This window comes from Neophocaena asiaeorientalis, unplaced genomic scaffold (genome assembly GCF_003031525.2).
Source record: "Neophocaena asiaeorientalis asiaeorientalis breed wild unplaced genomic scaffold, Neophocaena_asiaeorientalis_V1.1 scaffold40, whole genome shotgun sequence".
NCBI classification, from domain to species: domain Eukaryota; kingdom Metazoa; phylum Chordata; class Mammalia; order Artiodactyla; family Phocoenidae; genus Neophocaena; species Neophocaena asiaeorientalis.
The window spans coordinates 14,506,273-14,521,748 of NW_020185335.1; the positions used below are offsets into that span (position 1 = coordinate 14,506,273).

The following is a 15,476-nucleotide window of genomic DNA, read 5'->3' on the forward strand; positions in this document are numbered from 1 at the left end:
CTTGATGGCCGCAGGTAGAGGGAGGGTGGTCCTTCCACTCTGTTTGGTGTAATTAAGCCTGTGATTCTACATTCGCTGAGGGTTTAGATCCTGAGCACTAGACCCAGTGCCAGGCATAGAATTGCCCAGTGTCTGTAGGTAAACTAATAAACTCTCCAGGAGTTGGAGCCTTCTTGGCATTCCAGGGATGACTGAGAGACAGCGCCTCTAAAAGTCGCTTTCCATCCACGTTTAGATCGCGTGTCCACTAGCTTTCCTGTAGGCAGGTGAACGTAACAGGTGGCTGCTGGCGAGAAAACTGCACGTATCCGAACCTGTGCTCATAGCCCTACCTCTTCACTTCTAAACCATCCGTGTTCCTGAGAAATGATTCTTCTGACTTATCTCTTATTCCGAGTTCCAAAAATCAGATCTGTGATTTGTTCTCTGTCCTTAGCTGAAGTCAGGAGTTCAGCCTCTCTGGCCCTTCCAGCGGCCGCCCCGGCCCATCGGTGACGTGGTCGTCCTGATGGGGTTGCAGAGCCTCGCCTGGTGTCGGAGGATGTCCTGTGATTCAGGAGCCCGGCCGGGAGCGGCTGCCTGTGGCGTGGCAGGGCAGGGGGTGCGAGTCACAGACCGGCTGGCCTCTGGGCCTCGTGCTCTGTTCCAGGCCTGCGGCAAAGCCAGGCGGGGCTGGCTGCCCTTGTGGGGCCTTCTTTGCGCGTAGAGGCCAGAATGTAAATATCAGGACATTTCAAAACAAATCACGTGAGAAATCTTGAAACAGTGATGACCCTGTTGGCTGGGACACGGCTTAAAGGCCCGCCGGCCTCGGCAGGAAGCTGCGTCCCTCTTAGAGGCTCTAACTCTCCCCTTATCGCCGCCCAGCGCTGGTGCTTTCAGGGGCCGCCTCTCACACCTTAACTTGCCTCCACGTTAGGATCAGAAGGGAGCGTTTGGAAAGCGACCAGGTGTCCAAGCAGAGTCAAGAGTTCTCTTGATTTGTGATCATAAGTGGAGTTTCCTTTTGCCAAAGGATAAGGCTTTTTAAAGTTGATGTTTGTTTGACAACCGTCAAGCCCTTTCACACACGTGGTCAATCCTGCAAATCCTGGGAGGCTGGGACAGAGAGGGAGGCTGGGTGGGGAGCGCTGGCCCACTTGGTCAGGGTGTAGCCGGGAGGCCCAGTGCCCGCTGTGTGCCTCCCAAATCGTCCCTCATCCCGGACGGAGCTGGCGGGGTGCCGGTGCGCTCGCAGACAGGGGTCTCCCGCCTCTCCTCCTGGGCGGGAGGAGCGCCAGCTGCCCTGTTCCTCTCTGTGGGCCCCCTGCCTGTCCTGGGAACGGCCCGGGCTGCCTCGCTGGAGGTAGACAGAGCGGGGGCAGTGGCTGGAGCTCACTGAGACCCCTCTCTCTCGCAGAGGACTACCCCAATGGCACGTGGCTGGGGGACGAGAACAACCCCGAGATGCGGGTGCGCTGCGCCATCATCCCCTCCGACATGCTGCACATCAGCACCAACTGCCGCACGGCCGAGAAGATGGCGCTCACGCTGCTGGACTACCTCTTCCACCGCGAGGTGCAGGCCGTCTCCAACCTCTCGGGCCAGGGCAAGCACGGCAAGAAGCAGCTCGACCCCCTCACCATCTACGGCATCCGCTGTGAGTGTCTGCCGCCACCCCGTGCCGGCTGCGGGAGGGCTCCGCTGAGGGTGGGACCGTGCTGTCGGGGGGAGGGGGCTCGGGGTCAGACCTGGGCACGGGGCCAAGAGAGGACTTTGCGGATTGAACGTTTCCTTTAGGAAGGGCTGCCCAGGGCCGGGCCCGCGGCAAAGACAGCGGAGTGGGGGCCTTTCAGACCCTGGCCTCCCCTGACCTGGGGCCGCCCTCGAGGAGGGAGGAGGGGTAGAGCCGAGCCTTCCCTACCCTCCGCTGACAGCGGCCTGTCCCGGGCTGCCCAGGGGCGGGCAGGCCACCCGCCTCGTCCCTGTCCTAGAGGGCTGGGGTTCTGGGCTGCCGTCGCTGGTGGGGGCTGGGGACCTCCTCATGCTGATCTGGATTCCCCCGCGTGGCTGTGAGGGTGGCGCAGGCTGGAGTCTGTCGTGACGGCATCGTCCGGGTGACATCTGGAAGGGGTGCGGTGTGCCCGCTTCCTGCTCGTCAGCACCCGCTGGCCTGGTTTCACCCGAGAGCCCGCCCGACCCAGAAGGTGTTCGACACGGCTTACGATAAAGACACACAAGAAGCACGTAGGCTTCCAGCAGAAGGGTTAGGTGGTCACGTCTGAAAAACCTGGTGCTGGAGAGTCTAAGTTAGCGAAACGGAATGGAAAACCAATTACCCAGAGTTCACTATCTCACAATAGAGAAGGGGTGCCATCCTGCCCGGGGGACCTCGTTGCTCACACAGAGCTCTGACGGCGATCCCCGGGCCTTTGGTTGGGGACGGTGAGAAGCAGGGAGAGGAGCTCTCCGGGAGCCTTCATGCACAGGCGGAGTTGTCTTTCCTGTGTCTGCACGCTGACCTTGGTGGAAGTTGGGGTGTGGCCTGGCTGCGGGGTTTCCCGACAGGTACTCAGCTGGGTGTCCAGTCCCTGCCTCACCCCAGGGGGTTCGTCCTCCTGGTCCCCAGCTCATGGCCCCGGCCATTCCGAGTCCCCGTGTGTGTCTCGGAGCCTGGGAATCACGTGGGGTGGCTCCTGAGAACCCACCCGTGGGACGCGCTGAGGTCAGCCCTCGGCGGGGAGGAAAGCCGGGCCCGGTGGGCAGAGCCCAGGCCAACTGACAGGTGCGTAAGGGCTTTGCCGTCCGTGTTCTAGGCTTTGTGAGGCCTGGGTCGTGCCTACCTGGCTCTGAAAGCAGCCGCTCTCACAATGCGGACGGATCGGCGTGACCGTGTTCCAAAAGAATGTTGCTTTCATGGCAGGCAGCGCCCCCGCTCTAGAGCACGGTGCCAGCCGGGACCCTCACAGCGCGCCGGCTGATGCCAGGGGTTCTGGAAACGTGAGCCGGAATGTCAGGCTTGGACTGAGGGTCACCTGGGGGCCACCATGGCTGCTGCGTGCTGCAGGGGTCACCGGTTCTCTGGCAGCGGGTGGTAGGTTTACTCCCCGAGCTTCTGAGTTACAGGCGGGGCGGTCGTGCGTACAGTGGAGCCCGCGGTGGGCGGAGGGTGTTTCTGTGCGAGGCCGGCCTGCCTGCGTCCTCTCGGAGGCTCCTGTGCCTTGGAGAAGGGTGGGGGGTGTCTGGGGGCTGGCGGGGAGCCGTGCGGACAGCTGCTGTGTGTAAGCAGCCCAAGTTGCCCTCTACATTTAGCTTACAGTTTTTTCTTTCTTTTTTTTTTTAATGGTTTGGTCTCGCCGTGCAGCATGTGGGATCTTAGGTCCCCAGCCAGTGATCGAACCCGTGCCTTCTGCATTGCAAGCGCAGAGTCTTAACCACTGGACCACCAGGGAGGTCCCTACAGTTTCTTTTTCAGGCAGGGGAAGCCTGTGGGTGTCCTTAAAATAGAGGAATTCCTGACCCAGAGAATACATTTGCCACCGCCAGCCACACCCACCTCGCTGTGGACAAGACTGGACTTACATTTTTCTTTTCTGAGTGTCAGAAGTATTTTCCTCCCTTTCTTTTTTAAGGGAAAAAAATCAGCATTTTGAAACACATAGGCACTTCTTCTAGAGAGGGAACGAGGTTACTGAGGGAGAGCGAAGTCGTGCGGGATGCCACCTTCTTCACGGTTCCCAAGGGTTGACAGGCCTCCCAGAAATTTGGATAACCAGCCATGTAGTTCGTGTGCTCTGTGCAAAAGTAGGTCATTATTGTAACTGAAAAAAAATTGGCCATGCTTTCATGAGGCATGTGACCTAAGAATGTAGCAGTTGCCTTTTTCCCCCTCGAATTGAGAATGTTATAGCCTTAGTTCTTAGGGTTTTTACTGGTGGGTCACATAGGCGTCTGCTTAGGCTGCGGGACACGCCTGGCTGATCTGATGAGAACAGAGATGAGGTGGACGCGCTCCCCAGCGTCGACAGGTCCTTGAAGACGTCTGTGAGGGGGGCGCCGACGTGGTGAGATCCCACGAGCCCCCCAGCAGCTTGGGCACAGACGGAGGAGTCACATGGCCACGGAGGACTGTCGTCGGGTCAGTACCCCCGGGACAGAGATGGTGTTGCTGCCGGGGCTTCGCTCGCGTGCGGCGGGCTGCCCGGGGCTGCCGTACCGAGCTCCGCCGACAACACAGTGCCCTGTCCGGGTCTGGGGCCACGGGGCTGAGACCGTGGCGCCGGCAGGGCCGCGCTGCCTCACAGGGCTACGGGTGAGTCTGTGTTGCCACTGGCAGAGGCTCACAGCTTGTGGCCTTCGTGGGCTGTAGCAGCGTAACTCCAATCTCCGTGTCCGTAGTCACGCGGCCATCTGCTCCTGTGTGTGTGTCTGTGTCTCCTCTCCTGAGGGCAGCAGTCGTCCTGCACTTAGAGCGCGCTGTACCCCAGCGCGACTGCATCTGCTGTTAATTAGTCACGTCTGCAGAGACCCTGTGTCCAAGGGAGGTCACGTTCCCAGGTCCTGGAACGGACATGAATTTTGGGGGACACTTCGACACAGTACGCAGGGCCTGGGTTCTTTGGAACCTTGGCGATCAGGCTCCTCTGGGCCCAGCACGTGTCTCTGGGAGCTGGGAGGAAGTCGTGGTTCATGTGGGCTGGTGGCGGGACGGAGCCTGTGAGAACGGACACGAGTGGGCGCCCTGGCTCACAGCAACCTTGGAGCTGCCGACTGCGGCCACCGGGCTCTCCTCATCACCGAGGAGCGGCTTCACTCATGGTGCTGTGCCCAGCGCCTGCGGCTCCCGTGTGTGGGGAGAGGGGGCCAGCCTGGCTCTGTGGCCTGGACGCTGGTCTCCACGGTGCCCACACGGGAGCTGAGATCGTCACGTGAAGAAGTCAGTTGCCAGCACTCAGGTTTCTGCTTCCCTCTCCCTGGAACTCGAGGCTGTGTTAGCAGTGCCCTGGTTTTCATTCCATTGTGACCGTTAAGCCCCACGCCACCCCACACCCCTCCCTGAGTACACAGGATTCCAAGCCCCGCGCCTTTTTTCTTGTCTGTCCTTCCTGCGGTGCATCTCAGCCCCTCGTGGGGCTCACATGAGAGCCGGGAACCACCAGTGTCAGCGATGGGCGTCCTGGAAAGGGGGAGGTGGTCAGCAGGGACGGGAACCCGCTCAGATCTTCGGGGGGCGCCCGGGCAGCACTTGGGAGCAGCGCATTAGTCTCCCCGGGCTGCTGGGGGGCTATGTGGCTCGTCTGCGGACGGGCGCCCGCTGCTGTCTGGGCAGAGGGAGGCGCTGCTGGGCTTTCTGTGGCCGTTTCTTCTCCACTTGGGTGGGCGCCGGAGGCCCGAATTTTAAGGCTGGTTCTCACTCCTCACTGATAACTCGGTTTGGAGCTGAAGTGAGGAGATTGACGTTCTTATTTCATGAGGTTTTCTTAGGAGCATCAAATGACTTGAGATAAAATGCTTCAACAAGTGTGAAATACCAGTTAATTCAAAGTAATCTTTTTATCACTCATTGTAAGAGGTTCCTCCTCCTTTCACTCAGCTGAGGTTGCTCAGGGCAGGCAGAAAAGTTGAAGAACGCTTTCAGCAAAGTCAGAGGAAGCCCACCCATGAGGCTCTGGGGGCGGAGCCGAGCCCCCTGTGCCCTCCTGCGGCACGGCTCGGTGGGGGAGGCATCGGTGCTGCTGGCTCCTTCCTTAGTGTTTCCTGGCAGCCTTCCCGGGGGCATTTGCCGTCGAGCTGGAGTCTTGAGTCACTGTTGGAAGGAAGTATGTAATAAGACGTCTTAGAAGAATTTGAAAATGGCTAATGCACAATTCTACGAATGTACGTTTTTTCTTCGAAGGACGTAAGCCAGGTTTTGAACTGGCAGGTTGGTTTTTACAAAGTTGAATTTAAGTATTAATGTTTTCGCTCATTTCTTATGCTCGCGTGCCCACGTGTGTGTTGTATATATTCTCTTCCATTACTCACAAGCTTTGGAATTTTGCATGATCTCATTAATCCCTAGAGGCATTCGGAAGGTGTTTTCCTTGCATGGGAAGGCACGAGGGGATCTGAGGGTGGCCTGCAGGGTGTCCTTCTGTATCGGAGCAGGTACCTAATGAGGTGGTTGGACGCGTGTGGTCGCCACTTCTTCGCCTGTATTCGGGCTCCTCTGTAGCTGTAGTGGGTAGTTGGCTCCTCCTGTGACTGGAGAGCTGTAGTTAGTGGTCGGGTCCCCTTGTGACTATACGGTTCTTGTTCTCATAGTTGGGCTCAGTCAGTATTTGAGTTCTGTGGTAACTACAGTTGGTAGTCGGGTTCTCTTGTCACTCATGTGGGTAACTGGCCGGAACTTTGTGAGCCCCACCCTGCATCTAGAGCCGTACCCGGCATGGAGCCGTCTCAGTAAATATTGCGATGACTCCAGTTAGTTTAGAGATGACCTGAAAACCAGCAAAGAGGTGCCACCTCCTTTATGTGCTTCCTTTTCTGCAGGAGGACAAAGTGGGGCTGAGGCTACCTTGCAGTTGATCTTCTCTGATCCTGTAAACCCTGCCCCTCCTTATCCCAATTTCTTTTTATCAAGGTGACAGACATTTTGGTTGTCTTTCTGTTTGGAGTCGAAAACGCCTTAGGCTATGTTCACAAAAAACTTAAGTGTCTTTCCAAGACAAAAGAAACTTAATACACTAGTTAAGAAAACAAAGGCTTCCTTTGTTTTGACTATTCCGATGGTCTGTGCTCTCCACAGAGCAGAGTTTACGGATTGGGCATCAAAGGAGCTCTCAGCAGCGCTCCAAACTGGGTGCTCTTAGTAGCCAAGACAGCAAGTTTTCCAGCTGAATCTTTTTTTTTTTTTTTTTGCGGTACGCGGGCCTCTCACTGCTGTGGCCTCTCCCGTTGCGGAGCACAGGCTCCGGACACGCAGGCTCAGCGGTCATGGCTCACGGGCCCAGCCGCTCCGTGGCATGTGGGATCTTCGCGGACCGGGGCACGAACCCGCGTCCCCTGCATCGGCAGGCAGACTCTCAACCACTGTGCCACCAGGGAAGCCCCGAGCTGAATCTTTTTATTATTAAATTTTTGAATTTCATGCATTTATTTTCCCGTTAATCAGCGAAGCTTCATGACCAGCTAGAGAGGAGGTCACCCTGTTGAAAAGCATTTTTTGTGGTTCCCGTGTTCCTGACCGTTACTCCCTGTTGATTCAGCACAAGGAAGAAGTGAAGTGGTCCAGTGAGAGCTGGGCGGGCTGGCAGGGAGGGGTCTCCATCTGCCACCCGGTTTCCTCCTTGCTGGTAAGTGGTCTCAGATGCCCACATCCCGCACTGAGAGCTCGCCGTGGCGCAGGGGCGGACAGCGAGGGTGCCAGAGGGCTGCTCTGCCCTCTGCGGCCAGCGGTCCAGTGGAGGTGATGCCCACTCGGCTGGGCCGGGCTGGGCATGCGGTGGGGCCCCAGGGAGTGGATTATGTCCGCCCTTAGGGAGTTTCATTCTGATGGAGGGAGGCAGACAGAGCGGCAAGGGAAGTTCCGTAGGCCTCAGACTCAAGTAGTAGTGGAAGAAAGTTGTAACCAGCATTTAGGCAACAAATGTGTAAGCATCTGTCATGTGCCTGGACATTCTGGGTTCTTGGCAGGCGTGGATGAGGAGAACAAAGATCCCCGTGTTTGTGGGGGAAGCGGTGTAAACGCCATCAGTATCCAAGTTCTCTAAAGTGTTAGAGCGCCGGGACGGGGTTGGCGGTGGGAGGACTCTGGGGTGAAGTGGGCTGGTTGAGGGGAGGGTTACTGAGCTCTCGCTGGAGCCCAGACTTGAGAGGAGGGAAGGAGGCAGCCAGGCAGGCATGAGCAAGGAGGAACGAGCTGGCGTTCCATCTCGGCCTCAGAACCCTAGAGGCCGTGCATGAAATCAGGGTGGACGGTTGGAGCGCGGGGCATCCAGGACGCTTGTGCGAACCCTCACCTCCAGCTTGTTGCCCGACTCCATCCGGTGGGGGTGGATCACGTCAGACAAGTTAAAGCTGAATAAATGAGAAGCGATCATTGCACATGACAGGCAGGCCTGAGGCGGCTCTCGCCCGTCACGCTTCCTGTTGGCGCTGCGCCCTGACCGCCAGCCGCGCGGAAGGCCCGTGCCTCACAGAGCCTCCCCTCGGGTGTGTTCTTGCAGGTCACCTCTTCTATAAATTTGGAATCACGGAATCCGACTGGTATCGAATCAAACAGAGCATCGACTCCAAATGTCGGACGGCCTGGCGGCGAAAACAGCGAGGCCAGAGCCTGGCCGTCAAGAGCTTCTCCAGGAGAACCCCGTCCTCGTCCTCGTACGGCGCCTCAGGTACGACGCAGGGTGGCCCAGGCAGGTGGCCCCGGGGACGGTCAGGGTGAGAACGGTGGTTCTGTGCCTGCACGTGCCTTGTGAGAGGCGGGGAGCCTCGGCCGGACCCCGAGAAGCTCCCAGGGCAGCTGTCTAGGTGGAGGGCATCCTGGGCCCAGCAGCAGCAGGAGCTGGGCCGGGACCACCTCGGACGCCGCCCTGAGCGCTGCTCCCTCTGCCTGGTGGGCCAGCACGTCGCTGGCTCGCTGTCATTGTCACCATCTGCGTGGCGTCTGCAGGCGAAGGCTGGGGTGCAGCCTAAGTCGTGCTCGTTACTGCCATGGTGAGGACGCAGCCTCGGTTATACTCACCCTCAAGAACGGGAAGCTCTTAGGCTTTCTTTTCAGGCATTGAAAGGACAGCTGGCAAAGTTCACCAGGAGTGACAAGGAGACCAGCATCGCTTGTCACCGAAGATGTCTCAAAACGTTGTAACAGAAATGGTCTTTTAACTCCTGCGGACGGTCCCTGGGCAGTGGCTCTCAGACCTGAGCCCTGACTGGGGTTGGGACCGGGATTCAGGGGCAGCAGCGGGCAGGGTGGGCGGAGCTCTCGTTCTGGAAGCGCTGCGGTGACAAACCAGGTCACCTGGAGTCCTTACAGGGTTATGAATCTTGCTGAGCCAGACCTCAGGAAGCGGTTTTCCTCGGTGGTTTGGTGGTTATCAGATACTTGGCCTTAGCTTGCCATGTGAATCATGCAAGCTGGGGGTAGCCGACTCTCGTGGGCCAGACAGGTCATGCCCTGAGCAGAGCTTCTGTGCGGGGCCTGCATTGAAGAGTCTCTCGGTGAGGAGCCCGGCCTTGCTGTCACCACCAGGATTCTGTCCTGGGAACTTAGGTAGCAGTTGGGGCCCCGCTGGGGGTGGTTCCTTGCCGAACCGGACTGGCTCTGTGGTCCTAAGAGGGTAGGCGTGGGGACTGTGGCTCCAGGGATGCAGGTTTCACTGTGGCCGGGGATCTGCCGTCTTACCCCGGGGCCACCTGGTCAGCACGGCCGTGCTCAGTGCCTGTCCCCATCAGATGAGGTGGGCTGTGGAACCCACGTCCCCGCCTCTGGAGGTGCCCGGGACACGTGACGAGCTGACTTGCAGGCGGACCCCTCGGGATTGTGTTCAGTTCAGATCCTGCCTCTGGGTGGTGGTCTGAGGCTCGGCGTTGCCAGCCAGCAGCTGCGTGAGGCCCCAAGCCTGTCCGGCCCATGTTGCAGCAGGAGGGTGCTGGGTCCTGAAGCTGTGCTTGGACTGCTGGGCTGGCCACCTTGCATCCGCTTCTGACCTTGTGGTTGGGGACTCAGGTGGCCTTTGCCCCTGAGGTCTGATCTCCATCGCAGGCTGGTGATGTCTTGCTTTGTCTTTACCCCCGCTCACTTGTTGTTTTGTTTTTCTTCCAGTTATTAGTGTTTCTTTCAGTTGAATGACAGTAATTCAGTTTAATGGTAGTTGCGTGTCTTTAGTTCCTCTGTTTTTCTGTCCATAAACGTGTCAGGGTTCCTCCTAAGAGGCTGTGGGTTTTATTTTCTTTTTCTTTTTCTTTTTGGCTGCATTGGGTCTTCGTTGCTGCGTGCGGGCTTTCTCTAGTTGCGGCGAGCGGGAGCTACTCTTCGTTGCGGTGCGCGGGCTTCTCATTGCGGTGGCTTCTCTTGCTGTGGAGCACGGGCTCTAGGCGCGTGGGCTTCAGTAGTTGTGGCGCACGGGCTCAGTAGTTGTGGTGCACGGGCTTAGTTGGCAGGCGGATTCTTAACCACTGCATCACCAGGGAGGTCCCCAGGCTGTGGGTCTGGCAACTCTCAGTGCTGCTGTTGGTCCCGTGGCCTCTTGCAGGTGGTGAATGGCCACCACGAGGGGCTCTTCAGTGCCGTGGCCGGGCAGGCGCTGAGCCTCAGGACGTGTGGCTCAGAATGGACTCTGGCCGGCCTCGGTGGCTTGGGAAGGTCTGCTGGCTGCAGCAGCACCGTCCATGGCCAGGGTGACGGGCGCTTTCTCAGGAGCAGGGGGCCCTCTGTGTCGTCCCGATGGGCCTCGGAGGACGGACACCGTGATGCCACCCGGCACCTTGCTGCCTCCGCCCACCTGGGTCTCTGTGCCTGGGTTGTGCAGCAGGGGGCACTGCGTTGGGGCGGGGGTCAAGGTGTGCCTTTTTAAGGAGCATTTGAGGGAGGCCGGCACCATCGCACCCCCTTTGCCTCAGGTGCTGTGTGTCTGGGAAGCACGGGGGGCGAGTTCCGGGCTCTGGGATGGGTCTGGACTGCTCTTGGGTGGTCCGCTGGAAGCCAGAGGGCGGCCCCTCCTCGGGCGCTGGAGCCCTGGGAGTTTTGAGAGGAGCACGGACCACGTTCTTCTTTCACCAAACTCTTGGAAGTACGTTGTTCTGTAACTTTCTGTTGACTGGATCTTTTTCTGCTTGAACGTCCTGCCTACTTGGCCCAAACTCGATACAGCACAGGGTGGTTGGGTAAAGGGCCTCTGGGATTTCGTCCTTGTCCTTCCTGCGGACTCGCGGCCGGACCCAGCGAATCTGCTCCTTAAGGCTATTCTGGTGACAGACATAATCCAGGAACATGTAATTTAGCCAGGATTCCATTAATTTGGAATTGGTAGTAATTCCAGCTGGAGTTGCCGTGTTCTCTTTTGAAGTATCAGCAGGCACATGCTACAAGTGAGATTCTGAGCCGAGGCTGGTCTATTTAAAGCTGAACTAGTACTGCCAATTTGAACACAGACCGCAACATCACTGGTTTTCAAGGGATTTAAAAAACATCAGTTTATTAAAACGTTTGTATCTCACCCTGCTGTCTGGCCACACCATGTGAACTTTCGTATGTGCTTGAGTTTAAGGTGGCTTAAACCTCCGCCCCCAGCGCTTCTCCCCGCAGCTCTCATTGGGGAGCATCCGTGTAGGGCCCAGAACCTTAGGGTCGCAGAGAACCAGCTCCTGACTGTGTGTCTCTCTGGACATGGGGCAGCGCCTCCAGTGGAGGCGAGGCCTTGGAGGGGCTGCCCTTGCCGTGTCACTGCCGGGGGGCCGTGGTCCTCCCTCAGCGTGAGTCGTTGCCTGGGGTCACTTGCCGTATCTCTTGGATTATCCTTGACCACAAGCAAGTAACAGGTGCAGTTTTTTGCACTGCACTTTGATATCAGTATTGATTGTAAAACATAGATTTAAGTTAGTCTCCATGTTGCATAATTAGAGGGAGCTATTGATGACATGGTAAATTCAATAACTTGAATTTCGTAAGTATTAACATCTTAATACTGTTATACTGTAACTTTTTAAAAGGCAGCCAGTGGAATCTACACCATGTCAATTTGATACCCACCATTAAGCTATTAAAAAATGCAGGAAAATTCTTTTCTTCAAGAATCAGACATGTTATCTTTTTCCTCTTTCCATTCATATCAGCATTCCACTTCTCGCAGAATTTCATTTTAATGTAATATGGTTTTATCTTTAGAAGTCTTTTTGAGTAATCCATTCTTTAGAACAAAAATATGTATATACATTGAAACTTAAAATTTTTTTTTCCCTGAGTCCTAATGTTCTAAGTGTATAAGAAAATTCTTCTGATTGAGATAGTATTACAGTTAAAAGTAATACACAACACATGAAAACAAACGTATCTCATTCTGGGTTAAACATGGAAAGTAAACTTTGACTGGAAGTGTTCCTTTAATTGAGTGGATGGAACTTTTCTCCCAAGTTAGTTTTTTGTTTGTTTATTTACTTTTGGCCGCTTTGGGTCTTCGTTGCTGCGCGCGCAGGCTTTCTCTAGTTGTGGCGAACAGGGGCTGTTCTTCGTTGCGGTGCGCGGGCTTCTCATTGCGGTGGCTTCTCTTTGTTGCGGAACACGGGCTCTAGGCACGTGGGCTCAGTAGCTGTGGCTCCTGGGCGCTAGAGCACAGGCTCAGTAGTTGTGGCGCAAGGGCTTAGTTGCTCCACGGCCTGTGGGATCTTCCTGGGTCAGGGCTCGAACCCGTGTCCCCTTCATTGGCAGGTGGATTCTTAACCGCTGCACCCCTGGGGAAGTCCCTCCCTCCCCCAAGTTACTTTAATTATCCATGGTCCCTACCTTGCGCCGGTCCGACACAGACTTTAGTATGCACTTTTTTCCTGTTTTTCGTTTTCCGTTTTTGTCACTACATCTGAGGAGCTTCACTTACGTAGTAGGTGGGAACCATCTGTGTCTGTGGGTCACTGGATCTTTAGACGCTGACTACAGGTGAGAAGGGCCCGCTGTCTAACAGCTGTTGCTCACGACACTGCACATTGCAAGTCCAGGAACGAAGGCTCTCCCTTCATTTCCGTGGGCAGTGTGGCTGGGGAGAGAGGGAGGCGGAGGTGGGCTCAGCCCCAGGATGGCAGCTCAGCCTCGTGTGCATCTCCCCGCAGAGACCATGATGAGCACGCCGCCGCCCACCAGTGAGCTGCAGCAGCCCCCGCCCCAGGCCCTGCACTACGCCCTGGCCAACGCCCAGCAGGTCCAGATCCACCAGATCGGGGAGGACGGACAGGTCCAAGTAGTATGTACTTCTCGCCAGTTTGCCTTTGCAAGTGGAAGGGGAGGGCACGGCTGGGAAGCGGGGGGAGGGGCGCCGCGACCAGCTCTCCCTGCACTTCTGGATCCCGCTGACAGCCTGGGATGGGGTCCAAGTAGAAATAGTTAAGGTAGGCCTCCTACATCTCGTAGACCTCTCTGCCGGCCCCTCGCGGCTCCCCTGCCTGTGCGCTTCTGCCGGTCCTCCTGGGAGACATCAAGATGTATCACAGATATTTTCTCAGTTCAGAAGCACGGGCACCCTTTACTGAGAGGAGAAGAATAACTTCGTTCTGCGGCCAGCGGAGAGAGCTGGTGGCCTTAGTCATTGTGTAGTTTCTTTCGATTGTGTGACGAGTCGCCCTTGTGTGCTGCCGGCCCAGGTGGACGTTCCTCCCGACGCTTCGTGGGAGAGCGGGGCAGGAACTTCCAGGGGATCCTGGGGATGCTTTAGGCACCCAGCCTCCTCGCCGTGGGCCTCGTTGCAGGACTGCCTCCTGGAGACCTGGTTCTGACCCAGGCGGCCTTGGTTTGATGCTGCACTCAGCACGCTGTCTGGAAAGGGAGGGCTTCCCGAGAGCACCGAGGAGGATTGTAAAGAGTTCTTCTTCCAAGGGAGACGGAACAGTTATAAACAGTGGATTCTTTGTTTAGCTGACAGTCACAAAAGCAGTTACTCTAATCTCGTTAGCAAGGAAGTTCTTTGAAAGAATTCCAGAAGAGATAACTGTGATAGAGGGTTTACATAGATGTAGTAAAATGAAAGCAATAGAAAATTCAACAGTAGTTTATTTTCAGGTCCATTTTGATTAAGGTAGAATTTTAAATAAGATAATGGATATTCATTTCATTGAGCTAAGTTAAGGTTTACAGGAATTATTTGTCTGCCTGTATCTACAAACATAAATGCATTTTACTTGGAGTCTGATACTTTGGAACCACGTTTATTGTTTACTTCAGCTGTTTAAGTAGTCATGTGTTTCTTTGATTTAAAAAGAGTTGGCTGACGTGTTTTCTGTGTAGACACGTGTACAACTGCCACCCACCCTCCTAGTCACGCTGCTGTGTAGCCTCCAGCACCCCCAGGTCACTAGGGACCCTGTCTGAAAGTCCATGAGGTTTCTGGTCCCTCTGGAAAATTGTGGTTTCTCCTTTTTCCTGTATGTCCTTCACATTCTTAAATTTGCCTGTTTAGTAACATTTAAAGATTTAACAGATTTTTCCTAGGCCTCATTGCCCCTTTAAGAATTACTGCAAAGTTTTCTGTGTTATGTCCTTAAAGTAGAACTTCAAGAGGGTGTTTAGTAAGCTCACACCATGCGTGTGTGATACTGGCCACTCAGGCCTTAGCTGTCTTTTCTTGAACTGCGAGTGGAGAATCAGGAACAAACGTTTCGGAGAGCGTTTCTTGTTTCTTCTGATGCTTCTTGGTGTCTTCTCTTCTGCGGATCCCACAGGGCCACCTCCACATCGCCCAGGTGCCTCAAGGGGAGCAGGTGCAGATCACGCAGGACAGCGAGGTGAGTCTGGCTGCCAGCCCAGGGCCCGCTCTGCGCCCACGGGCCCTCTGCACTCTGACCTTTGTCCTTTGCGGTTGACAGCTGGGCATCCCCAGGTGACACAGGTGTCCAGCAAAGACCGCCTGCTTCCCACTTGCTGGGGCACAGACCCGAGGCCCTGCCTGCCCTCCACACCTTCCTGCCCTTGCCTCCCCGTGGCCCCATCTGGGCTTCTTTGTGAACACTTGCTATATGGAGGCTTTTGCTCCTGGCTGAAGTGCCCTCTGCAGCCCCAGGGGTGGGAGCAGCATGAGGGGGCCGCCCCTGAGACTGTGGCCTCACGTGTCCTTGGCTCCTCTTGGCACGTGGGGCCAGCGCAGGACTTGAGGGAGGTGGGACTCTGGTGAGAGGGCCCGTGAAGGTCCTGTGAACCTTCGGCGCAGCTTTTTCTGACTCGGCCTCAGCCGCCTGCGGTCCCGCCATCCCGGCCTCTTCCCACTGGTGTCCTTTTACTGTGACTCCACGGTAAGGACAGAGGCAGGAGGCCTTCCTGGCTTGCGTACCTGCCCAGGGGGCTTGGTGTGTGAAGGTCAGCTTGACCCTCCAAAGGCGAGGTCGGCGGGTCAGGCCCAGGGCACAGGGCTGCAGCCCGCAGATTGGGGCGTGGCTTCCTGCACCTTGTCCCCGCCGCCTGGGAGCAGTGCTCTCCCTGGATATCCCCCGCAACGTGTGCCATGTGGGCGGAGCTGAGGGCCGGGCTTGCTTCCAGCCATCGGCGCCAGGGGCTGTCGGCCCCTGGTCTCAGGAGAGTCCCGGGGAAGCCTGGGACTCGTTTAGCGGTGCCTGCTGGCTCCTCGTGTTCCGGCCGCACCGGGCTGCTTTCCTTAAGTGGGTGACGTTAGTGCCCCCGATCTCTCAGTCCCAGCCCCCAGCCTCACAGTCAGAGAGGGAAGAGGTGGGCGGGTTCTGAGGGGACGGCTCCGAGCTGGACAAATCCCTGTGAGTCCTCAGATGACGGGACAGGTGTGTCCATGGGAAGGTGGGGCGCACGG

The 15,476-nt window shown here is 56.7% G+C and overlaps 1 protein-coding gene across 10 annotated transcripts in view; it reads left to right on the forward strand.

The window, feature by feature from the left end:
• Window positions 1–15,476, forward strand: part of BANP (BTG3 associated nuclear protein) — a 102,799-nt gene that overhangs the window by 57,768 nt on the left and 29,555 nt on the right. For 8 of the 10 annotated variants that reach the window (XR_003001891.1, XM_024735541.1, XM_024735537.1 and 5 more), the window contains 4 exons: window positions 1,400–1,639; window positions 8,187–8,354; window positions 12,781–12,911; window positions 14,374–14,445. Coding sequence is in view for 9 of the 10 variants with exons in the window: in XM_024735541.1 (XP_024591309.1) it covers window positions 1,400–1,639; window positions 8,187–8,354; window positions 12,781–12,911; window positions 14,374–14,445 (611 nt within the window). In the remaining variant the exon portion in view is untranslated. The remainder of the gene's footprint in view (window positions 1–1,399; window positions 1,640–8,186; window positions 8,355–12,780; window positions 12,912–14,373; window positions 14,446–15,476) is intronic. The other 2 variants (XM_024735540.1, XM_024735543.1) reach the window with 1 other exon arrangement.